The sequence below is a fragment of the Carassius gibelio genome, chromosome B9 (genome assembly GCF_023724105.1).
Source record: "Carassius gibelio isolate Cgi1373 ecotype wild population from Czech Republic chromosome B9, carGib1.2-hapl.c, whole genome shotgun sequence".
NCBI classification, from domain to species: domain Eukaryota; kingdom Metazoa; phylum Chordata; class Actinopteri; order Cypriniformes; family Cyprinidae; genus Carassius; species Carassius gibelio.
This window is the reverse complement of record NC_068404.1, coordinates 31,569,701-31,596,951: the sequence shown is the minus strand read 5'-3', so window position 1 is coordinate 31,596,951 and position 27,251 is coordinate 31,569,701. Positions and strand designations below refer to the sequence as shown.

Genomic DNA, 27,251 nt, shown 5'->3' with positions numbered 1-27,251 from the left:
AAACATTGTGTGTCTTTGTTTCTTGTTCATGTGTGGACTTCTGTGTTCATGTTAAAGCTGTTTCTGCATTAGCAACACCTTTAAATGGATTCTGTTACGCTAAGTGCTAATAGCTCGTCTTGTTAAGTACTATCTGCAAGTATGAATAATATCTCACAGTGAGGGAGATCTCAGGTTCTGATATCCTTGAGTGATGGAGAAACACACACACACACACACACACACACACACACACACACACACTCTCTCTCTCTCTCTCTCTCTCTCTCTCTCTCACACACACACACGCACACACACAAACACACACACACACACACACCACTACTCTGTACATATTAACACAGATCAATATAAAGCTCAGCTGTGTAATGAATAGTGTGATTTAACATAAGAGACTATTTGCAGGGATGAGTTTATAAAGACTGTAGTGTGACGCTCCATGTCTGCTGTTACTGTACTGTTTCTGGTTCTGATTCACTGTTAGTGCTGCGCTTGATTTGAGACGCTTTAATTTACATTTGGGAACACAACATTCATCATTAGAAACATTTATAAATCTGTTGTTGTTTACAAAGAAGTTTAGTGTCACACAATCCTTCAGAAATCATTCTGATTTACTGCTCAAGAAACATTTCAGATTATTATCAATATTAAAAACAGTTTTGCTGCTTAATATTTTTGTGGAAACTATGATACGACTCAAACATTTGTATAAGATTTAAAAAAAGAGAGAAATTAATCATTTTATTCATCATTCATGAAAACGACAAAAACTGTGTGAAGGAATTTAAAATGATTTTTATTTAATAAATGCATTTACCAATTTAATTAATATATTGATAAATGCAAATAAATACTGTTCATTAAACTTTATATTTATCAAAAAAATAAAGTGCATCATTTCAACACAAAATATGAAGTAGCAAAATGTTCAACATTGATAATAATCAGAAATGTTTCTTGAGGTTAAAATAAATTGTAATGATTTCTAAAAGATCACGTGACACTGAAAACTGGAATAATGATGAAGAACATTCTGATTTGCATAACAGGAATAACATTACATTTTATATTTAATTTGTAAACTTTTTTTGTATTTGTAATAATATTTCACAATATTTATTTCTTTATTTTGATCAAATAAATTCAGCCTTGATGAGCAGAAGATAGTTTGTAGCTCGGCCACATAAGAGGTATAGGTTTATAAAGCTGTTGATTAAATGTTAATCTGATTGTTGATGTGGCACAGCTGTTATTAACCCTCTAAGCGCCAAAGTCGCAAAATTGCAACAAGACGTCATCCTTAATAAAATAGACTGTAGTTCCTTATATGGTGTAATATCTCATTTGTATTCCCTTCCACTAGATGGCAGACACGTAGTACTTTGATTCTAGACCAACATTATGCATTGTTTATGTTCAAAGTGTCGAGCTCTCATGTTATTGATGCGGAAGCTATTCATTTCATAGCGTGAGTGTAAATCGTGAGATTTATGAGAGAAAATCGCCAGATGGCTAATACAAAGAGGATGTGTTGCAAATGTTGTTCACCGATTCTGACTCTGAAGGGGAATATTTGCCTTTTGGAAATGACGATCGGCCGTCTAATGATCGCACGTCTCGCGGTACATCTTTGCAGCTCAATGGTGCCACCGTGCAAGGCGAGAGTGTTCACGAAGCACAAACAAGCGATCGTTTCGAGCCTTTGCTCAACGGGGAAGCGGGTAACAGAGGTGAACGTGGTCATAGTGTCCATAGGAGAGCTGTTGCTGATCGCGCACGCTCTAATACTCGGCCGGCAGACAGTACAGGTGCAGTCTGTGTGGAGAAGGTGCGCTGTGTCATGCAATGAATGAGAGGAACCATGCTCTCAACAACTACCAACTGTGTCACATAGATGCCTGATTGGGCAGATAGATGCTCAACTGATCAAAAAATAGGCTCATGTATTTTACTATGGCACAGTAATATAGTAATAATCTACTACTTTTTTTTCCCCTGATCATTTGGAATGAGAATAAAAAGACAAAAAACAACAACAACAGCAATCAAAAAAAAAAAACCTTGCAAATAAGTTCAAACATCCATTCAATATCTATTATTTCCTGAATATTACTGATGAACTGATCAAAAAGTAAGCTACTGTTGTTTTACATGTGTTTTACTACTATGTAGTGTAGTGATATAGTAATAATTTAGTACTTTCTCATGTTTTATTGTTGGCTTCCTCTGTTCTGATCATTTGGAATGAGGATAAAAAAGACATATACACACACAAAAACATGTAAATATGTTCAAACATCAATTCAGTATCTAATATTTCCTGAATATTATGAAATTCGAGATAGCCGCCCATGGTGACGTCATAATATGCAAATTAGATTAGTATATTTACACCCCACGTAAACTTTCGATCATGCCAAACATTTTTCTAATTGACAGTAGATCTCTATCTTTAAGCCCTTTCAAGTCACAAGCTTTTGAAATCTTGATGCCACAATACAACATTTTTTTCCAAAAAACCCTGGCGCCTTAAGGGTTAACGTTTCTGTGTTTGTATTGCCCCGTTGAGAACTGTGGACTCTGTTTCTTCTCGCGAGAGTTCGCTCGTGATGCGGGAATCCCTGTGATGTCAATGTGCTCACTTTAGGATTTAGCGATCGATCGCCTGATCATTATTACCTGCTGTATTTACCTGTGACTTTGAGTTGCTTCCTCGTGGAAATAACCTGACGCCATTGGATTATTTTACTGAGGACTTCGTCACAGGACAGCGCTGTTCTCAACCTGCTCCCGGACTCCAAATAATATTGCACCGGTGAGACCGAACCGAACAAACACACACACACACACACACACACACACACACACACACAGAGAGAGAGAGAGAAACCCTCCATGAGAACGAGTGTAAGCAAGTTCACGAAAGGTTGGTATCTGGTGATCACCTTTACACAATCACACATTAAAAAGTGGTTTAAAAATATTTTTAATTCTGAATATAATTTTGTCAGTGTGTTAATGTCGACCCGAGAAGCCCCATTGGACTTCCAAGGACATTACTCACTCTCCCTCATATATTTATTGTATATATTGTGTATATCTAGTACTTTTTTCTCTTCTGTCTTCTTGTATAATACACGCTGGGTTGGCCTTCATTCTTTATTGTGGTGGTTATTTATAGTTCCTGCATTCCTTCAAACTCCACTATTAAGAGGTAACAGAAAAGTTTATTTGTGTAGTCAGCTTATTTTATGCCGAGCGTTACAAGCAGTGTTGTGCAAATTACTTCCAAACTGTAAAATATTATAGATGACTTGTTACTGTCATTTAAAAGTAATTCCTTCCGTTACAATATTACTGTCTCAGAATTGTAATGTGTTACATTACTCCAGTATTACTTTTGAGTTACTTTCACCAAAATAACTACAGAAATAGAAGTTAACATTCTGAAATGTCAAAATGTACTGCAGAGTATTTTAGCTCCAGTAGAGGAGTAACATAATGACTGTGGGCGATCCAGACTACTAACAATAGAGCTTATAATCGACAAAGTGAAGGATCAAGACAACACAAGACAGGATGACAGCCAGAATCACAAACCATCCAAGTCTGTTACAAGTATGGTAGAGGTAAAGAGATTATCTGCCAATATCTGTGAATTGCTTGGGTCTATTCATATTAGACACAACAGGACTATATGTAAACTCTAATGCCATATACAATTGTAAAATGACAAGATGCGCACACATCCATCTGGTGAATGTACAGTCTTCTGCTATCTTCACTCATTAGCCTCTTTTCCACTGTCCAGTGTGAGCCGAGGCTAACAGCGAGCCGGACGGAGCTAATAGCCTCGGACCTCGAGCACAGAGGACGAGATCATTCTGTGTCATGACAGTATCCTCACACACTCCTGTAAACCCCGTCCTAAACACACCTTCACTGGACTACGTCACAATACAGAGTTACACCAGCGAGAGAGAGATGAATGAAAAAACATCACTAAACAAATATATCAGAAGCTGACGTTTAGTCTTTATTTCCAAACGTGGACACCACACGCAGCTATTGACTGACCACAAACAGGAAATGGAACTAATTTGCTGCATCTTTGATTCGTTCATGTCTTGCTGTTTTATTCTTTTCTCTTTTCTTTGATCAATTAAATTTTGGGCTAAAAGTGTGTTGTAAAGCGTTACTGAACAAGAACAGAGTAAAATATTACTGAAAATTGATTAGTAATGCCTTACACTACTGTGTTACAGCTAAAAGTAATATGTTACTGTAATGCGTTACTCCCAACACTGGTTACAAGTTATTTCAAAATCATTAATAATTGTAATGTTTCCAATCACATGCCTGTATTTGGTTAAAAATCTTGACAGAGTAATAAAGAATTTTTATTTTATCTTTGAATGAGGTTTTAAATGATTTATGCTATTTTGATTTCTTTTTTGACATTTTAAATCTCAGTCCAGTGATTCATCACACATTGATTTGTTCTTTCTCTTTACTAATGGATTCACAGCTAAACTGATCTGATCTGAGAGAGTGAAGAGTGTGTCATTGTTCTCTACAGGTTGAGAGATTGTGACGTCACAGATGAAGGTTGTTCTGCTCTGACTTCAGCTCTGAGATCAAACCCCTCACACCTGAGAGAACTGAGTCTGTTTGGGAATAAAATAAGAGATTCAGGAGTGAAGTGTCTCTGTGCTGGACTGGAGGATCCTCGCTGTAAACTGGAGAAACTGTGGTAAGATTATATATGACACACTGTAAAATATTTGTGAAGTGAAAAACAAATCACCCAGAAAGCCAGAAAACACAATAGTTGTATCAAGAGACAGAGATACAGAAAGTAAAACATTGTGTGTCTTTGTTTCTTGTTCATGTGTGGACTTCTGTGTTCATGTTAAAGCTGTTTCTGCATTAGCAACACCTTTAAATGGATTCTGTTACGCTAAGTGCTAATAGCTCGTCTTGTTAAGTACTATCTGCAAGTATGAATAATATCTCACAGTGAGGGAGATCTCAGGTTCTGATATCCTTGAGTGATGGAGAAACACACACACACACACACACACACACACACACACACACACTCTCTCTCTCTCTCTCTCTCTCTCTCTCTCTCTCACACACACACACGCACACACACAAACACACACACACACACACACCACTACTCTGTACATATTAACACAGATCAATATAAAGCTCAGCTGTGTAATGAATAGTGTGATTTAACATAAGAGACTATTTGCAGGGATGAGTTTATAAAGACTGTAGTGTGACGCTCCATGTCTGCTGTTACTGTACTGTTTCTGGTTCTGATTCACTGTTAGTGCTGCGCTTGATTTGAGACGCTTTAATTTACATTTGGGAACACAACATTCATCATTAGAAACATTTATAAATCTGTTGTTGTTTACAAAGAAGTTTAGTGTCACACAATCCTTCAGAAATCATTCTGATTTACTGCTCAAGAAACATTTCAGATTATTATCAATATTAAAAACAGTTTTGCTGCTTAATATTTTTGTGGAAACTATGATACGACTCAAACATTTGTATAAGATTTAAAAAAAGAGAGAAATTAATCATTTTATTCATCATTCATGAAAACGACAAAAACTGTGTGAAGGAATTTAAAATGATTTTTATTTAATAAATGCATTTACCAATTTAATTAATATATTGATAAATGCAAATAAATACTGTTCATTAAACTTTATATTTATCAAAAAAATAAAGTGCATCATTTCAACACAAAATATGAAGTAGCAAAATGTTCAACATTGATAATAATCAGAAATGTTTCTTGAGGTTAAAATAAATTGTAATGATTTCTAAAAGATCACGTGACACTGAAAACTGGAATAATGATGAAGAACATTCTGATTTGCATAACAGGAATAACATTACATTTTATATTTAATTTGTAAACTTTTTTTGTATTTGTAATAATATTTCACAATATTTATTTCTTTATTTTGATCAAATAAATTCAGCCTTGATGAGCAGAAGATAGTTTGTAGCTCGGCCACATAAGAGGTATAGGTTTATAAAGCTGTTGATTAAATGTTAATCTGATTGTTGATGTGGCACAGCTGTTATTAACCCTCTAAGCGCCAAAGTCGCAAAATTGCAACAAGACGTCATCCTTAATAAAATAGACTGTAGTTCCTTATATGGTGTAATATCTCATTTGTATTCCCTTCCACTAGATGGCAGACACGTAGTACTTTGATTCTAGACCAACATTATGCATTGTTTATGTTCAAAGTGTCGAGCTCTCATGTTATTGATGCGGAAGCTATTCATTTCATAGCGTGAGTGTAAATCGTGAGATTTATGAGAGAAAATCGCCAGATGGCTAATACAAAGAGGATGTGTTGCAAATGTTGTTCACCGATTCTGACTCTGAAGGGGAATATTTGCCTTTTGGAAATGACGATCGGCCGTCTAATGATCGCACGTCTCGCGGTACATCTTTGCAGCTCAATGGTGCCACCGTGCAAGGCGAGAGTGTTCACGAAGCACAAACAAGCGATCGTTTCGAGCCTTTGCTCAACGGGGAAGCGGGTAACAGAGGTGAACGTGGTCATAGTGTCCATAGGAGAGCTGTTGCTGATCGCGCACGCTCTAATACTCGGCCGGCAGACAGTACAGGTGCAGTCTGTGTGGAGAAGGTGCGCTGTGTCATGCAATGAATGAGAGGAACCATGCTCTCAACAACTACCAACTGTGTCACATAGATGCCTGATTGGGCAGATAGATGCTCAACTGATCAAAAAATAGGCTCATGTATTTTACTATGGCACAGTAATATAGTAATAATCTACTACTTTTCTCGTTTTTCCCCCTGATCATTTGGAATGAGAATAAAAAAACAACAGCAATCAAATACAAAAAAAAAAAAAACCTTGCAAATAAGTTCAAACATCTATTCAATATCTATTATTTCCTGAATATTACTAATGAACTGATCAAAAAGTAAGCTACTGTTCACATGTGTTTTACTACTATATAGTGTAGTGATATAGTAATAATTTAGTACTTTCTCCTGTTTTATTGTTGGCTTCCTCTGTTCTGATAATTTGGAATGAGGATAAAAAAGACATATACACACACAAAAACATGTAAATATGTTCAAACATCAATTCAAAATCTAATATTTCCTGAATATTATGAAATTCGAGATAGCCGCCCATGGTGACGTCATAATATGCAAATTAGATTAGTATATTTACACCCCACGTAAACTTTCGATCATGCCAAACATTTTTCTAATTGACAGTAGATCTCCATCTTTAAGCCCTTTCAAGTCACAAGCTTTTGAAATCTTGATGCCAAAATACAAAATATTTTTCCTAAAATCCCTGGCGCCTTAAGGGTTAACGTTTCTGTGTTTGTATTGCCCCGTTGAGAACTGTCGACTCTGTTTCTTCTCGCGAGAGTTCGCTCGTGATGCGGAAATCCCTGTGACGTCAATGTGCTCACTTTAGGATTTAGCGATCGATCGCCTGATCATTATTACCTGCTGTATTTACCTGTGACTTTGAGTTGCTTCCTCGTGGAAATAACCTGACGCCATTGGATTATTTTACTGAGGACTTCGTCACAGGACAGCGCTGTTCTCAACCTGCTCCCGGACTCCAAATATTGCACCGGTGAGACCGAACCGAACACACACACACACACACACACACATGAGAACGAGTGTAAGCAAGTTCACGAAAGGTTGGCATCTGGTGATCACCTTTACACAATCACACATTAAAAAGTGGTATAAAAATATTTTTAATTTTGAATATAATTTTGTCAGTGTGTTAATGTCGACCCGAGAAGCCCCATTGGACTTCCAAGGACATTACTCACTCACCCTCATATATTTATTGTATATATTGTGTATATCTAGTACTTTTTTCTCTTCTGTCTTTTTGTATAATTCACACTGGGTTGGCCTTCATTCTTTATTGCGGTGGTTATGTAACCCAAACAAACTATCTGTGCTTATTAGGGATGCACGATAATATCGGCACAATATCGGTATCGGCCGATAAAAGCTTAAAATGACCATTATCGGTATCGGCCGATATGAATATTTCTGCCGATGAGCCAAACCGATATTCTCCAAGTGAAATAATTGACCTGTTTTTCAGATGTGAATGTCTGTCTACATTTGTAAAATAATAAATTTATGGTAGAATCAGTACAGAAGAGATACATGGATTTCTCTTCAGTAAAATTAAAGTTTAAATATATCAGTATATATTTGTATATATATCGATATCGGTATCGACATCGGCCAAAATTATTTTGAAAATATCGGCATATCGAATATCGGCCAAAATCCAATATCGTGCATCCCTAGTGCTTATACCACTATGAAACAATATCTCACATTCAGCTCTGTGTGTCTGTTCAGTCCTGAAGCACATGACAGTTTCAAACAGCAGCATTGAGCATCAACATGCAGAAATCTCATTCTATCAGCAGCAGTTTGTGGCAATGCTTGTCATTATATCTCCTCTCCTGCTCTGAGACCAGAGTCAATAACAAACTACACACACTTCAACTACAATTAACACTGTGTCATTGTTCTCTACAGGTTGAGTGATTGTGACGTCACAGATGAAGGTTGTTCTGCTCTGGCTTCAGCTCTGAGATCAAACCCCTCACACCTGAGACAACTGGATCTGTCTGGGAATAAAATAAGAGATTTGGGAGTGAAGCGTCTCTGTGACGGACTGAAGGATCCTCACTGTAAACTGGAGAAACTGTGGTAAGATTATAAATCCAGTCCATCTGACCCACAAGTTCCTCCATGAATGTTTTACTCTGTGTCAAGGCCTTTAATTGGAGTAAATAATAATAGATATTAAACTTTCACTATATGACACACTGTAAAATATTTGTGAAGTGAAAAACAAATCACCCAGAAAGTCAGACAAAATTAAACAAAATTAGGTATTGTTTGTGAATGTAATACTTCCTACTGATTGAATGAGACTCAAACCTGTGACCTGTGTTCAGGGCTGGACTGGGGTTAAAATTCAGCTCTGGACAAATCCAGTCCATCTGACCCACGAGTTCCTCCATGAATGTTTTACTGGGTGACAGGGCCTTTAATTGGAGTAAATAATAACAGATATTACTGAATTCATGATAAATGCAGCAAATTTAATAATGTATTTGTGTCACATAGAAATGCACTTGACAGTAAAGCATTGATTTTGAGCTAGAATGCAGGAAATCTATTGATAAATAAATTCTGTCATCATTTCCTCACCCTCATGTCAATCCAAACCTGTGTGACTTAGTTGCTTCTGTAGAACACAACAGATATTTTGTAGAACGTGACCAAACCATTTTGGTTACCCTTGATTTCTGTATGGACAAAAATGTATTGCATTCCTGAAATTATCTTCTTTTATGTTCCACAGAAGAAAGAAATTCATACAGGTTTGAAATGACACGATTTTGAGAAAATGACCATTTTTATTTTTGGGTGAACTGACCTTTAAGAACTTATTTACTGGTTATATTTAAGCAGGCTAATAACAGTAACATTTATAATAAATACATCTCTATTGTACAGTGTTAATAACTGCAAGTTAAATTACTATGATGATGAATTTACAAGTCTATGTTTTGTCATTTTCCAATTGATCTCGTCATGAAGTTTAGATTGTGGTGTGTGTTTTCAGCCAGCATCACTACAGAAGCTTTAATGCTCTCATATCACACGACTGTAAAACACAATTCTGTGTCACATCTGAATGGATCAAGACACTTGTGTTGTTGATCACTTTACTCCTGATGACCAGTACATCCCTGTCTGTGGGTTACAAGTCAGACTCTCTGACCATTAGACCACGACTGCCCCATATAGATGATTGATAGATTAGAAATATTAGACAGAATGGAAGGTTAAATGAGTTTGAATGGTCTAGAAATAGAACATAGAATGGCAGTTAAATGGAGTCTAAAGACCTTCAGTTTGTTTACATTTGAATTTTGACAGTTGGAGTTTGAATAGTCTTGGCTCATCTGAACATTTCCTCAATGTAAGTCTGTGGGATTTTGATGATTTTTAATCTTCATTTTTAGGTCAACTGTAAATCATAATTAGAGGAGCAAGTGAGTGTTTCTCCAGACAGATCTGTGCTTATATCACTATGAAACAATATCTCACATTCAGCTCTGTGTGTCTGTTCAGTCCTGAAGCACATGACAGTTTCAAACAGCAGCATTGAGCATCAACATGCAGAAATCTCATTCTATCAGCAGCAGTTTGTGGCAATGCTTGTCATTATATCTCCTCTCCTGCTCTGAGACCAGAGTCAATAACAAACTACACACACTTCAACTACAATTAACACTGTGTCATTGTTCTCTACAGGTTGATTGATTGTGGCGTCACAGATGAAGGTTGTTCTGCTCTGGCTTCAGCTCTGAGATCAAACCCCTCACACCTGAGACAACTGGATCTGTCTGGGAATAAGCTAGGAGAATCAGTGAAGTTACTCTCTGATCTGAAAGATGATCCACGTTATAAACTGGAGACATTATACTACTGTGAGTATATTATTATTTAAAATAGCTAAAATTTAGTAACAGACATATTTGGAGAACATAAGATAATAATTCAGCTCCACTTTAGTTTCTGTTCTTTAAACTGTTTAATTCTGTGATGATCTATGAATATATGAATATGTTCATCTCCTCCAGTGTCTCTGTGTGTAAATGATAAAGAGAGAGTTGTTGATCATTCACTGTTATTAATCTATGATCAGTTGTTCATCAGATCAGAGTATGTGAGCGGAGTGGAGCGTCAACAATTTCTCCTCCGCGCTCCGATCATTTAATTATCACTCCGCTCCGCTCCACTCCACACTCACTGATATCAGAAACACCGCTCCACCTTCACTCCACGTCTAAAGTATTTCAGCTAAATATGTTTAACATGTGATTTCTTGCTAAATATCCAGTTATATTACGGGCTGTTGGCATGAATTGTTCTCGTGACGGAGCGGTGCTGGAGCGCTCTTGGAGAGAGTGAAAACCACGACGCTCCGACTTTTAAAAGATCCGCTCCTCGCTCCAGTCAAAATCACACGCTCCACTCCGCGCTCCGCTCACATACTCTGATTCATATCTCTGACTGTAATATGAATATACTGTGTGTTTCTGAGCTGGATCTGCTGATGTGATGTGACAGCAGTAATGTCTCATACTCATATCTGACTGTCTGTGTGTTTTATTGTAGGACTCTCAGTATTTAGACGTCAGTTCAGTTTCCTCAGGATCAGCTGATGGTGAATAAGAGCCGCTACAGGAATCAGTGATGTGAAGTTAAATGAATGCATGGAAGTGTAATGTGTGGAGCAGTGTTGATGAACAGAAGAAACAAGCTTCAAGGAAACTAAACTAATTCATCAAAAGATGTTTTTATCCAAAGGACATTAAGAAAATAGTTGATCTGTTTATACAGCACTGAAAACCAAGAAAATCAATGTGATATTTTCAGTGATGGGCTTATATCCTGAGCTGTCCAGATTTAATATAGATCATCATAACTGTGTATCCTGAAATTCAGAAATAGAAAACTTATCACTTGTACATTTTCTTACATTTTAATCCAGTCTAACATTTGAGTGTGTAACCTTTGTAAGTGTTTATTTTTATTAAAATGTGTGTAATCTCGAGAAGAGGAGCTTCCACTTGATATCATCATGAGAAATGTGTGCCCTGCTGTATCTTGATTTAAATACAATTCAAAACTTTTATTTTCTAAATTAACTTGACATATTGAGTGTCACCAAGAAATATTTTACTTTTTTAAATTATAAAAAAAATTATAATAATAATTATTACCAAGGTATGAAAACATATGTAAAAGTACCTATTCAAATAAAATGAGATTCAAAGCACATTATCAATTAGAAAAAAAATACAGAATATAGACTTAATATTCACCAAAATAAATGAAACGCTGGCACAGGTTTATCATCTGAAGAGATTTCTCTGAGGATGAAATAGCTTGGATATATTTCTGGATTTCTGTTTCAAAAGAAATGAATAATAGAGGTTGATTGATTGATCAGTTTTGGTGATTAATCAGCATTGATAGTCGATCAGTAACTATCAGCTAAAATCCATGCTGATAATCAAGAGTGTAAAGGCCTAAATCTATGATGCACATAGACACCAATCACAGATTGATAAGGTAAGTTTATATGTTGTTGTTACACATAACATATTAATGATCCATTGAGCATTTTAACAATGTCCTTACTACATTTCTGTGTCTTCGCCGCTGGAGAACCCTTGCTGTCTGTGGAAGATCTGAGAGATCATAGATTACATCAAAACATTATCATAACTTTTGTTCTCAAAGGGATTGTGTTCCTTTAAAGAGAAACTTCAGCCATTAATGAAAATTGTCATAATTTACTCACCCTCATGTCCTTCCAAATCTTTTTCATTCCTTAATGAATCCAGAAAAAAATGATCAGAGATTCCAAGAAGATATTAGGCAGCACAACCATTTCAACACTGATATTAAGAGAATCAGATCAAGTATATTAGAATGATTGCTGAAGATCATGTGACACTGAAGACTGGAGGAATGACTGGAGAAAATGCAGTTTTTCTGTGTTTGAGGTGTTTTCCTGCATTTGTTTGTGAGGTATCTTGTCCTGTGTGTTCTGCCATGTGTTCAGAAGACTTTATTGAAGCACATGCAAGTACCTGTGGGGAAAGGTTATTATTTTTATTTTATGCTTTGTGTTTTCTTGAAATTATTGGTGTAACCTACAGTTCTTATCTTCAGTTGTTTGTGTGTGGTAGTCATTTTTATTTAGCTAAATTGAATTTCTTTCAGAGCTGATGATAGACCAAACCAAGATTTCATCATAACGGGACAAAAGCAAGACAAGCACAAGAGATGCAATTAAGTTTAATTTATAGTGCCTTTTTTACATCGACCAAAAGCTAAAAAAGAATGCATATCTGTTTTCTTTTTCTCAAGTCTTACAGACACAATCGACACACTTAAAGAGGCAATAGACCCTTCAGCCGTTTTCATCCTCTGTGTCACAAGAGAAGACATGTTCTCCCGAAGCCTGACACAGAAGAAGTCCTCTCCGAAGAATCCCCTCAGAGTCTCTTTCATTGGAGATCCTGGGATAGATCGAGCTGCTCTGATGAAACAATTCCTGACCGCTGTGTGTGTGTTCTCAGATGAAGCACCACTGCATTAATCATGCAGTTTTATCAAATGTAGTCATCATCTTCTTAAGTAACTTCAGTGCATTTGTTTAATAGTACTGGAAACTTGCTTTTTTCACAGAAATGATGGCCGGAATTGAGGAAAGATTATTTGAGGGAGAGAGCACTGGGAAAAATCTTGAGTATTCAATTACAGACTTTCAGGATGACAATTTCAGGAAGATTTATTAGCATTACAGCTGGGTAAAAAACATTGAGGTCTCAATTTTAATTGAACCAACCTCATCTTTACAAACTGATTGGTAAATCCCAAGGATGGATCGTCTCTTTACAGCTGATGAATGAACACAACATTATAGCACATCTCTCATCCATTAAACCACAATAGGCTTTGTGCCTTGAAAGATCACGTCTTCCTCTGTTTTTAACACCAGTTACGGGCTACAGCGCCAAATAAACATGAATGAATGCCAAAGGGTCTGTAAACAGATACAGGACAATTTACTGACATGAATCCTGTCACATGTAATCGCTCAATCAGTGCTTCAGCCGTACTTCAGAGACGTCACAAACAGCTCGTCAACAAGATGTCATGTTTCTCATCAAATCCATATTCAGGGACCATCAACTTGGTATTCAGCTAGAAAATTACTTCTGGAGAGGAGCATTTTGATAAATAAATACACCATATTACATTCATTGTAATGTTTAATCAATATTGTTGTTGTACTTTAGGATAGTTGGTGAAATAATGGCAGTGAGCATTACTCAGGATGGACCTGTCATGATTCTGCCCTCGTGTCCTTGATTTTTCCTAGTCTTGAGGCAGGATCATGACAGACCCATGTTTTGTGTACAAGCGCATGGCCTTGTCTTTGGGCCATGTGCTTGTGTTGTCTCGTTCCCTTGCCCCGCCCCCCTTGTTATCCTAGTCGTGTCGTGATTGTCCCATCTGTGCCACCTGTCGTGTCTTGATTGTTCCCCCTATTTAGATCTCCTAGTGTGCTCTGTCTTGCGTCGGTTCATTGTCATTGTACTACTTATGTGTTCTACACTTGTGATTGTACCTCTGAAGTCCCTGTATAACCGTGAGTGTTATTTGTAGTTAGTGTTCTCTAGTTTTGAGTCTTTGTTTATCTTGTCTGATCAGTCCTGTTTAGTTATTGTTGTATCTGCCTTAGTCCTGTTTTCCCCCTCGTGGGTATTTATTTTCCCCCTTTTGTATTTAATAAACCCTTTGTTTTGAGATCCCAGTCTGCACTTGAGTTCCTCCCTGCCACGATCCTGACAGGACCTTTTTCATGGAGTGGATTTACGATTTCATTTCTTCCGGGAGATTAATAAAGATGAGCTGACATAACAGATGCAGACCTGCTAGATCTGATTGACAAGGTTTTCTAATTCAACTCAATTCAGATTTGTATATACATCTGTGTAGTGTATGTGTGTGTTACTCCTGGTTTTTATTTCTTTAGATTGAGACTGCAGACACTACAGCCTTGCTTGAGCTTTCTGAAAGAATCGTAGCATGTGGTACACAGGATCCTAACATGTGATGAAAGGAAGACATTGTCAGGTGTAGTATCTGTGATTCTGTCCATCTGACTCTCCTCCTTTCTCTTCAATCCACACATCAGGGTTAGATGTTTTTGGGACATTATACTCATTCGTAGACTCTCATCTGCAGCTTTTTACAGGTTTTCCATTGTCATGAGAAAAAATGAAATATCTGATGTCCCTGTCACTGTTTTAAGTGCGGTGGGTTCAGTGAAGCGCAGAGAGAATCACGGATTGTGAACTACTTGCAGGACTTCATTCAAAGCCTTGAAGATGAAGGAACATCATTACTCTTAATACTTAAATTACATCAGTTCAACAACGGACCGGGCATCTGACCAGTCAGAGCAGAGAGGGCTTGTGGAAAAGACTGAAGATTTGGACTTTCAACTTTTCAACTTTAAATATGTCTTAACCGAGCGTCTCTGCTCGCTGGATCTTGTGTGTTCTGCAGTGAGGGCTACTGACTAAGACAGCATTACCATTCCTCGTATCTCTCAGATCGCTCATTATTTGTGTGCATCACTCCAATCTGCCACAGCTGCTCTGCTTCGATTGTCCTCTGAGGAGAGTGAATGATGATTCCAGGCTTCTGAACATGTGTCCAAGTCTGCCTGAAGTCTTGGGAGAAAAGTGTAGTGCACACTGAAAAGGTCCTCAATCACTGATCTGTCGAGCAATCCTTCTGCCTCCAGCGAGTGCAGCGTGTCTGAGGACTTGTTGGTGCCCGTGATTCTGACATCACCACAGAGACGCTCAATCCTGTTAGAAACAATACAGATTGAACCCCCCCCCCCCCCCCCCCCCAAAAAAAAAATGGTTGAAAAGCAATGCAGTGAAAAAATATTTTACTTAAGACACATTACAAAGCTACCTACAGATTACTGAAGATTCACTGAACTTCTTTTTACAAGTTTAGACAATTGTACTTTACCCTTGAAACTGGTTTTTAAGCACAATTTTAGCCCACATAACACTATGTCTATCTGGAATAACAGCTGTATTTTGGTGAATAGATGATCTTTGTTCATCGATGAGTGCTGGAAGAAAGGCACATGGTCACTTACACATGTTATGGACAACTCAGGAATATATTGAGTTATGATGATATTTGTGGTAGATATAATGTAAGTAGAATAAAATGTATGATAAAATAATTAATCATATACCATTGCAGATGATTAAATTAGTTTAGGAACAAGTAAAATATCCAACAATATTTCCCAAAATACATGATCTTATGATAGAAAATTTTAACTTTGCTGATACAAAATGTTTTCTCACAGATTTTTGAGGAATTGTGCATTATAACCTTGTTTTCCAGGACCAGTAAAGAGATCTTATTTTAATAATATAATATAATTGTATCATTATGACAGGAAAAGAGTGTCTGAAATTAGAAATAATTTTCTTACATTTCCTGTCAAGCCTAAATGTAAAGAGGTGCATTTAAATATTATGAATTATATTTATCCTGCAAAGGAATTTTTAAGAGTAAGATTTAATGTTGGAGACTGTAATAGATGCCAGTTATGTAATTTGGAGATAGAAACAGTTGAACAGCTGTGTTTTCAGTATAATTCTGTACAAACCTTCTGGAATGATTTGTTCTGTTGATACACCAAAGATGATCTGCAAGACTGATAAAGCAAGATAAATTAACTTACGTTCATGCACGCACATTTACAACTCTCTGAAATAGCGGCAGAGAAAACGAAACCGAAAGTAAACTGAAACCGCTCTGACAGACTCTGCACGTGCACAACTACGTCACGCGCACATTGACAAGACTACCCTTACAAACCAAGAAGGAATTTAGTACAATTAATGTGAGTGGGAACTAATAATTATGTGTTTGTTCGAATGGGTCGCTTATCTGTGTTGTGTGCTGTGTTTTTGGGGAGTGCGTGAGTGTCCCTGTCCCAAATGAACACTTCAATGTGTCCTCGCGGTCTTACAGACTTACAATAGCCGCTGCGTGCGCGTGTCCGTTAAGTCCACGAGACCGTAGAGTGTCCCGTTTGTCATTTTAGGGTTCAGAAGGGGCTCGCGAGCGTCCCCTAGCGGCCGTTATGCGCCTCGATCCGCACTTCTGACCCGCACCGGCGCGAGCTCCAGCACACTTTACCCGACAGTCAAAGATAAACGTTATTAACGTGGCTATAATTCTGGATGCTCGAACATGTTGAAATTGCAGCTTTACTTCTCGAAACACAACTTAATCGTGCAGCAGTTGTGTATCACAACTACTGGCTGAGAACACAAGCGAGCTGTTCAGTTATAAAGGTTTTACTGACACCAATAACGATTTTATGACAACTAATCTTTTGTCTAAATCACAATCTTTCTGGATGTGGTTGTAGTTATTATCTGGCTAATAACAAGAAGCTCTGAGTGAGATCTAGTAGTTACAGTTTATCTGCTACACAGCAATATCACATCAGTGTTAGAGACAGAACTGCTCTTTCTTTTCAATAGAACTGAAGTTACACATGATTTCCAATCGGTTTGGTTTGTTAAAATCATCTTACATTATGATACAGGGCATTGCTGGCTTTACAGGAGAAGATGCCAGACTTTTGTGCAGTCTACAGATTCTCCAATCGCTGTCGTCTCAAAACGAGAGCCCGTGGATCACCTTTCACCTGTAAGATATGACAATGAATTGAATTGAATTGAATTGAACAGAATGTTTCTTTTCTTCAGGAGCGAGGACTTTGACAGAACGGGGCTGAATGTCCGGCTTAAAGATGGTGCTGTGCCAAACATTTTTAACTTTCCAGCTCATCTTCCAAGGGTCTGTGTATCACTGACCAACAATAATTCAAGCTGTATAAGAGTGATATATCAATATGTGATTAAATGTCACTTTAGTGTTGGTTCCTGCAAGTTATATAATGTGTTGTTTATTACAGCACATTGAAGACACTCCAAACGTCTTGACTTTATTTTAGCTGGTAGCAACAAGAAGCACAAGCACCTCTAGAAGAGTAGAAGACAATTTGTCAATGGACTTGTATCCCTGCTTTCTTGTGTCCTGGTTTGTCAGGATCATCATAGTAATACAGTGTTTGCTTTTGAAGGTTTCTCTCTGTCCTGGGCTTCATCATAAACACTGACACGTTTGAGACCAGGATTCTTCTTCTACACCAAGAGGTTGCCACAAGCCTTTTATAGTCACTGTGCATTTTGGGTAACCAAAAGTCCTAAGGGGAGTTTCCATAGGGCATTTTACAAAACACATGAGCAAAGCTTGGCAAATAAATGGTCTAAAGCACTTCTGTTTCATTCTGTATTGATCTGCTTTTGCACACAGCTTCACACGAGCTGGTGCTTGGGCTCAGTTGTGTTTCTAAAGTCATATCAAGTGACCTAGAGGCTGAAATGTGTTCAGTTGAGATGCTTGTTATCCGGCAGAAAGAAAAAACTATATTCTAGCCTCTATAACTCTGTGCCAGTACTTCACACAATTATTCTGATTGTTTCCTAAGAAACTACAGGGTCTCAGCTTTCTAAAGAGCTCAGGCATTTGATGAGAGGCAAAACATATCTGGGAACAGTGCAGTGTCGAGGGGAAAAGCCTAGTAAATGACCCAATCCTGAAGAAGTCCAAATAAACATGTAATAATTAAAAATTTTATTTTATAATAGTAATATTCATAGTGTATATATTTATATATAAAGTACAGACCAAAAGTTTGGACACACCTTCTCATTCAAAGAGTTTTCTGTATTTTCGAGGCTATGAAAATTGTAGAGTCACACTGAAGGCATCAAAACTATGAATTAACACATGTGGAATTATACACATAACAAAAAGTGTGAAACAACTGAAAATATGTCATATTGTAGGTTCTTCAAAGTAGCCACCTTTTGCTTTGATTACTGCTTTGCACACTCTTGGCATTCTCTTGATGAGCTTCTAGAGGTAGTCACCTGAAATGGTCTTCAACAGTCTTGAAGGAGTTCCCCGAGAGATGTTTAGCACTTGTTGGCCCTTTTGCCTTCTGTCTGCGGTCCGGCTTACCCCTAAACCATCTGGATTGGGTTCAGGTCCGATGACTGTGGAGGCCAGGTCATCTGGCGCAGCACCCCATCACTCTCTTTCTTGGTCAAAATTAAAACAACAGGAATTCTTAAAGCAAAAATAAATTCCTTTGAAAGTGAATTAAACCAAATTAATTGGAATAGTATTACTGCTGACAAAGTGACTCAAATGATTCGCGAATCCCGCTCCGAACTCCCAAACTGACTCAAATGATTCGCGATCCCCAAAACTGAATCAAATGATTCGCGATCTCGCTCGAGCTCCCGAACTGATTAAAATTATTCACGCTACGAACTCCCGAACTGACTCAAATGTTTCGCGATCCCTAAACTGACTATAATGATTCGCAATCCCGCTCCGAACTCCCGAACGGACTCAAATGATTCGCGCTCCGAACTCCCGACCTGACTCAAATGATTCGCGATCCCCAAAATGACTCTAATGATTCGCGATCCCGCTCCGAACTCCCAAATTGACTCAAATGATTCGCGAATCCCGCTCCAAACTCCCAAACTGACTCAAATGATTTGCGATCCCCAAACTGAATCAAATGATTCGCGATCCCGCTCGAGCTCCCGAACTGATTAAAATTATTCACGCTACGAACTCCCGAACTGACTCAAATGTTTCGCGATCCCCAAACTGACTAATGATTCGCGATCCCGCCTCGAACTCCCGAACGGACTCAAATGATTCGCGCTCCGAACTCCCGACCTGACTCAAATGATTCGCGATCCCCAAAATGACTCTAATGGATCGCGATCCCGCTCCGAACTCCCAAATTGACTCAAATGATTCGCGAATCCCGCTCCGAACTCCCAAACTGACTCAAATGATTCGCGATCCCCAAACTGAATCAAATGATTTGCGATCCCGCTCCGAGCTCCCGAACTGATTAAAATGATTCACGCTCCGAACTCCCAAACTGACTCAAATGATTCGCGATCCTTCGCGAACCCGCTCCGAACTCCCGAATGGACTCAAATGATTCGCGCTCCGAACTCCAGAACTGACTCAAATGATTCGCGATCCCCAAACTGACTCTAATGATTCGCGATCCCGCTTCGAACTCCCAAACTGACTCAAATGAATCACGCTCTGAACTCCCGAACTGACTCAAATGATTCACAATCCGAAGTTCCCATCCAAATCAAATGACACCGCCAGCTCTACTATTGGCTTATGGTCTATACAAACACAAAGTAAAACAGAAAGTAATTTTTAAACACTATTTTGATTACGTCAGACCAGCACAAACTGAATATTGTACATCACAAGAATTTCTGAAATAAATAACAAAACACCTGAATAATATATTCAGAATCAAAAACTAAAGTGGCTCATCTCTCATCTCTGACGTTAATAACGAACTAAACAAATTGGTAGAAAATTGAGCAAGTTATGATTATTTAAAAAGTACATGCACCATTAAAACACAATGTTAGAGCAAACAAACTCATGGTTTGTGTAACAGTTACAAGTGTTAAGAATTTAGCGCAATGTTTCTCTAATCAAGTGTCCAGTGTGTTTCAGATATAATCAGTTATTTAACTCAAATTGTGTACAATTATACAATTTGTGTAATTAGGTTCATTATGTTATGGACAAATTTTGAATATATGTTTTGTTAATTATCAGTGCTATGGTCTCTTTCACTTTATTCTGCAATGAATTATTGGATTATGCACTGATTTCACATTTCTATAGTGTTGTTCCCATACAGAAATAGATTTCGATATATTTAAATATCTTAAAATCAAATAGTCTAAAATATATTATATCTTTATAAATATAAATATATTTTGAAATATATATAAAAATATATTTTGGCTGCTTTTTAATTATATTAAACATATGTAAATATATTTGAAATCTGAAATATTTACATATATTTATATCCTTTATATTTAAATACATTAAGATATTAGACTATGTAAAAATATTAATTTGCAATATATGTTCATATAATAATTTCTAATATTTTTTAACATATTACATTTCTGTACATGTAAATATATAAGATTTCTATAAATCCAAAAATATTGAAAAAATTAAAATATTCAATTAAATAAACGTAAATATGTTTTATAGAATATATTCTCGTTTACTCAAACTTTGTCAATAAATTAAATCTCCACACATGAAAATGTTTTCAATATCAAGATTATAATTTGACCCTTCTTAATAAATATAATACAAACAAAATTTGGACCCTCAAAAACTGGGAAACCCTTCAGACAATGTAACTTAAAAACAGTGACAATATAAATTGACTTATTAAAAAGAGTACATTTATCAACACCAGTTCAACATGAACCAACAAAATTATGAATGCTTGTGATGTTTCTGGCACTTAAATGAAATATTATCCTTCTGTAAGCATCCAGGGTCAAAACATTATGCACAAATATGCAAGTCTTAGTAGGCATTAGAGGTCTGGACGGTCTTTAAACCGAAGCCTGAACCCGGTCCATACCTGAGATCATCTGATACATTTAGAGCCCAAACCCGACCCGAACCCTCTACAAGCAATGAGTCTGAGTTACTTCATAAACTGTGATTTTACTCACTCATTGCAGAGAAATATAACGTTGTGAGTCTGTAGCCTGTCGAAGCTGTTTTACTAATAAAAGTGTCTGTGTTGTGTGATGTCTGGTTTCTGTGTCCAATGGTTGTGTGTCTGCGTGTCTATGAACCCAGCGTAGCCCACTGCATGTAGTTTTAGTTTAGCTACAAACCCAAGCCCGACCTGACCCTGAAGTTATTCATTGAATATTAACCTAAACCCGACCCCGAAAGCATTTGGGAACCCGTCGTATTGTAATGTATCAGCTAATCAGTTCAATATATGGCTGTAATTTTAAGCCAGGATGTTCACTTTATGACTAACACTAGCTCTTTTAGAACCAAACTGATTGAATGAATGGAAATAAATTCTAAACCATCAGAACTGTGTTGTTGTAACTGTTCTGTATCTTTGTAGAGTGAGGTATTCTTACTCTGCTTAGGCCAGATATAGCAGTTATGATCGACAGAGGCTTCCTTGTGCATGACTGTGTGTCCTGTAAAGTGTCCAGACCTGTATTTCTCGCTGGGAGACCTCAGATGCTAAAGCAGGAGATCAGGGAGACCCAAGCTGTTGCACATTGAGCGTCTGATTCATAGACTGAAGGAGTGTAAATTCTGTGATAAGAATATTTAGAATATTTTAAATCTATTAAAACTAAAAATCTGTTTAACTTTTTATAATTATTGTTTTTGTTTATAAATAATTGATATGTTTTTACAAGTCAGGAGTGTTGTAATTTCATTTTACTGCTGATGAAACTTTACATCATGCATGTGACAAATAAACATGATTGAATTGTTTCCCATACAGTATATACATCTAAGTACTAATGAATTATAAATTCAGAACACCACACACACAAACAAATAACATTTACAGAGAAATGACCTTTAATAGGTTAACAACAGATCCTGTACATTTGTGGAAACAGTTCAAAATAAAACATTAGCCAAAAGATTTGTACAAATTGATGGAAACTGATTGCAGGGATTGAAATCACTATGAATCACTGAATGTTTCAAGCCAAAAGTGTTGGAAGATAAAAGTAAAAGTAATCAACCTTTCCCTTGATTGTTGTAATGACTCCCTCATCTCTGTATATTCATGTACAGAAATATGAACATTACAGTTACATGAATCAAGAAGAAGTAACTTGTGTCATTCTCAACGCATGTCATTCATTCATTGTGCTTTGTTATCTTGTACCAATCTCACTTTGGTGTGCCATGACCTGTGTTGTTGCTAGAGAAGCCATGCGCAGCTGCTGATGGTGAGTCAACTCAAAACATCTCTCTGAAGGACCCAGAGGATAGTCATCAGGGGGCAAGGATGCTCGTGTGCTGTGGTGCTATGTGGACAGGTCTTTGGTCGGCTCCAGGCTGGACGCTGATAGGAGAGTACACTCCCTTCTTGTACTTCTCCAGAAGCACTGTCTGTCAAAGGCACATCCCTTTAAATCCCTATGATGGTTATTAAAGAGCCATTTCTCTCAGCGCTGCACTCTCTGTATTATTGTAAGTTGATGTGAGAATGAGGACAAGAAAAAACAAACATCACAAAGAAGATGTAGGTTAATATAATGTGTATATTAACAGTGTATTGATGGCTGCTCAGACCCAGTGCAGCTGTGAGTAGAGGACATCTGTTGGCTGTAATGTGCTGTTTAGTAGAGCAAGCCCTGCAAACATAAGCACTGATTGGCCAACAGCTCAAATGTGTTTGAGAACAACCTGTAAACAAAACTGACATCAACTGAAGTTATCTCCTGTGTTTGAGGATTCAGGCAACCATAGTCACTGGTTTTACTGGATCAAATATTCGTTAGTTAAATTATGTTGGTTTACACTATAGCTAGTGTTTGAACCTTCCTTGGGCGAAGTGTTGGCAACTTGACTAATTCCACTCTCTGGGAAGTTTAATAGGCCTATGTAGCAGAGCTTTGTAATAAACTGCTGTATAAATACTTGTTAGAAACACACAGAGTGGTCCAGAGTTGTGCAGTTCGGACAGTAATTGTAGGCTGTGAGGCTGTGTCCAAACAGTAATCTGACTCTTACAGTCACTGTCTCAGGCTCCAGACTAACATTTGAAGGTAGTGGCACCAGCACCATCAAGTACTACTGATGGAGACACCAGAAGATTTAGTTTGAGATTATTTACAATAACGATTATTTAATAGAAAATTACTATTGATTTACAATAATGAGTGCAATTACTAATAATATTATACATAATAAAACCTGTATATTCATTGTTAATACACATTTGACAGTAATGCATACATTTACTTTTATTTGCATTTTTCAACGCACTTGTAAAATTTGTAAACCTTTGATAAAATGTTATTTCTTGATTTGATATTTTATAATAGTGATTTTATATTCTCAAAATATAAACCAATAAAGTGGAAATGAGTGACCAGTAAGTGCTCTTCTGCTGCTGTCTACTGGTTAGTGTTAATTTGATGTCTTTTGAATTTTAATAAGTATTTAACACAAAGTATATTTTGGACATCACATTAAAAATAAAACTTAAATTGGATCATTTTAGAGCTTTACAGTGCGGTTAGTTGAAAGTTGTTTAAAAGTGCTTGAACTTCTCTCAAAGGGTTGTACTTACACAAAGCAGTAATAACATTCAACCGTGTCTGCCACAACATCATGGTTATATATATAGTTATCCTTTAACCTTTATTTCTGGTTTTCTATGTCAGCGCTGTTTGATCTGTTTGTAACAGAGAATTATGTGCAAAATTTGATTCTCACTGGATCTTGAAGCACTGTTACAGTGTCCTGAGATCAACACTGGTTCCAGAGTAAAACTGTTCTGAGCTTCGAACAGTTTGATTGTGCTGCGCTGTGCTTAATCAGTGGTCTGAGATGATAAACAATTTCGTTACGCTTTTGTTTGCCATTTGATGTTTCCCACATGCAACAGAAATGGAACTGGGCAACATGGTGGTCACACCTGTGCGACCGCCAACAAAATGTTGTCAAACTGACAGAAAAATGGTTGCAGTCTGGAGCCATATCTGTATTTTTTTAAATTCTATACTATAAACAATTTTATATACTATATATAATACTATAAACCTTATTACTTTGAACTTGACATTGCATCTTACCTGGGGAGTTGCTAGGTTGGTTTGGATATTTGCTAGTGTTGCTATGAAGATAGATAGATATAGCTTCTCTTGCCCATGGATAATTCATTTACGCTTACAGTCTTATGTACAATTCCACAAATGTTACCCTGTGCATGCAATCTTTATAACTTCATTTTACCTTCATAGAAATATATATTTTCACTTAAGCTGAAATCTCTTGTTTCTCAGAGGTTTCTCCTGAAAAGACATAAACAGACATATAATCTCAGGTGTGTCTCCTTTAGAGTTTCAGAAGAAATCAACAATATCTGTGCTCATTTTTGCCAATACACAAACATCTACAATCAAAAGTCTCATTACCTCAACATTGACTTATGTTTCTCATCTAATAAGTATATTTAAACTCTTATTTACAGGAGCTTGAAGCTATGAGTGAACATATCCAAAACAACCCAGAGAAATGTCTTGTTTGTTATTACTGCAGTCGATGATTTCTGCAAACTACTGTAAAGACTAGACTGAGTACAGTTAGAACACCATTTGCTTGTTACATTAGTTAATTACTAGGGGTGTAACGGTTCACAAAATTCACGGTTCGGTTCGATACGATACACTGATGTCACGGTTCGGTTCGGTTCGGTTCGATACGTTTTAGATACAGCAAAATGTAAAAACATCTCAACTTTTCGAAATGCCGCAAGCGCACCGCGGGTCATGTGACAAGAACCAACCAATCAGCTTCATCCTTTCCCGTAACAACGTTGAGAGCTCAGCCAAGATGAAGGATCAGCTGATCATAGTTGTATATGGATTGTAATTTTGAAATAAATTTAGTAGCAGAGCTACTGCAAGCGATTTTTAGAGCTGCAAATCCATTTATCCTTCGCAGAAATTTCCACGTCTCATGGAGAGAGCACGTCATTGTTGCTTAGCAAAGACAGACGCCTCATGAGCACTTCTGCCCGAGCGCTTTGGAAAGGAGGAGAAAGACGCGCTTAGCGTTTTCCATGTAGCAGATGCGACATACCGTTGTTTTTTTATCCACCACTCTCTTGCCATCACCATTATAGCCCAAACACCAGACCTGTTGGTTATTGGAGGATCTTCTCATTTCTAGTCTGTTAAACGCATTGGCTATTTTGCAACGAGCCTTCAGCGTGTACTGAGTGAGCGAGCGCCTGCTGAGTAGCCTAACATAAACATATAAGATGGTGTTTTTTTTCTTCTTCGGGAGTGTCAGGGGCGTTGCCTGTTACGTTGTTTGGGTTATTGGGCTACCTTGTTGAACGCATATCATTATATTTCTCTCTCTCTTTTTTTTTTTTTTTTCAAATATAATTAATTACTCCAACGAACCGTTCGGTATACATAATGCGTACCGCGTACCGAACCGAAAGCGTCGTACCGAACGGTTCAATACGAATACGCGTATCGTTACACCCCTATTAATTACTATTTAACTCACTATTACTATTTGTAAATTATACTCAGTATTAATGAATTTACTTTTATTCAGTTACTAATTGTGTTGTCAGATGCAGTTGTGGCCTCCATCAGTTTAACCCAAATGTTTAGGTCTTGAGCTGATCCAGTGTGTTTCGTCTGTACCCATGACCACCTCACACATCTCTAAACTGCACAATAACCTTTACTGCACCATGCTTTTGTCAATTTTTAAACAATCACAAAAATCTAAGTTCAGTTTTATGTTCATAAATGGACAAGAATCTATTCTGTGTTAAACTGAAAGGGTGAAGTGAAATTCTTACCCTTAAAATAGACTTTGTTCAAAAGACTATCCTCATATTTTACAGCCGTACATCCTTTAAAAATTCCTGCATACCACATTTACCCTTCAAATCTCAGAGAGCCTCCTAATTCAGCTCAGAACATGAAAAGTGACAAAAGTGAATTATTTTACATTAATCAACAGAGGGTGCTGCGAGCTACATTGGTTGCTTGGTAATGTGCTGCTACTTCATTCCTGAAGAACTGAACCTGGACGACAGCAGGACGCTATTATCATCAATTCTCAAAAGAGACAGCTTTGTCCCTATCAAGGTGGTATGTTGAATTAAAATAATCCTGTTTGTGTGTACTTTATAACGGCCTTTATATCTCTAACTTTATAACTTTAATTTGTTGTTTTAACAGAGACTGAAATTGATGGAGACACTTTAATGAACCTAACTGAGACTATGAAAGCTTAAATATTCCCAAAAATGCAGGATTAAGTCAAATTCATAAGATTACAAGAAAACCTAAAGACTGAGATGACAGCAAGACCACATAACTTCGGCGTCACTTCGACAGCGAATAACTTAATAACGATTAAAGACTCAATTTGTCCATTAATTATTTCTAAAGAAACACGAAAATGTATAAAAGGCTCCATTACCTTGTATCTTACGTTATGGTCATGTAGAAGCAGTTTTTGTAAAAATAGGCTAACGATTGCATCATAACCAGTGACTATCTGCTGCACAGTAGAGAAATTACCATGTGGACAGGAGGAGAAGCTCGCAGGCAATCTTTTACTGACTATGAGGCAATCGGGGGAATATGGAGGCATAAAGTCAAGTGAGATAATTGATCAGAATACTTACCAAAATTTGCTCCTGTTCATGCTTGCCTTCCCTGCAAGATTTCGGTGGGTGATTCAGATTTTTCTTGGCACAGCTATTAGAAGACTTAGAATTGTCAGACAGATTTCTCACGTGATATCTACG

The 27,251-nt window shown here is 37.2% G+C and overlaps 1 protein-coding gene and 2 long non-coding RNA genes across 4 annotated transcripts in view; 1 reads left to right on the top strand and 2 right to left on the bottom strand.

The window, feature by feature from the left end:
• Positions 1–27,251, top strand: part of LOC127964884 (NACHT, LRR and PYD domains-containing protein 12-like) — a 1,383,583-nt gene that overhangs the window by 437,330 nt on the left and 919,002 nt on the right. Inside the window, exons 15-17 of the mRNA XM_052565314.1 lie at positions 4,583–4,756; positions 8,618–8,791; positions 10,412–10,440. Coding sequence (XP_052421274.1) covers positions 4,583–4,756; positions 8,618–8,791; positions 10,412–10,440 — 377 coding nt within the window. The remainder of the gene's footprint in view (positions 1–4,582; positions 4,757–8,617; positions 8,792–10,411; positions 10,441–27,251) is intronic.
• The window catches only part of LOC127964964 (uncharacterized), a 528,628-nt gene that overhangs the window by 423,224 nt on the left and 78,153 nt on the right, over positions 1–27,251 (bottom strand). The window lies entirely within an intron of this gene.
• The window catches only part of LOC127964963 (uncharacterized), a 78,958-nt gene that overhangs the window by 1,979 nt on the left and 49,728 nt on the right, over positions 1–27,251 (bottom strand). Inside the window, exons 2-4 of one of the 2 annotated variants that reach the window (XR_008155190.1) lie at positions 10,168–10,484; positions 7,766–8,009; positions 2,888–2,948 (exon numbers count right to left, since the gene is read on the bottom strand). This is a non-coding gene — a long non-coding RNA (uncharacterized LOC127964963). Of the gene's footprint in view, positions 1–2,887; positions 2,949–7,765; positions 8,010–10,167; positions 10,485–27,251 lie in introns of those variants that run through there. The other variant, XR_008155191.1, reaches the window with a different exon arrangement.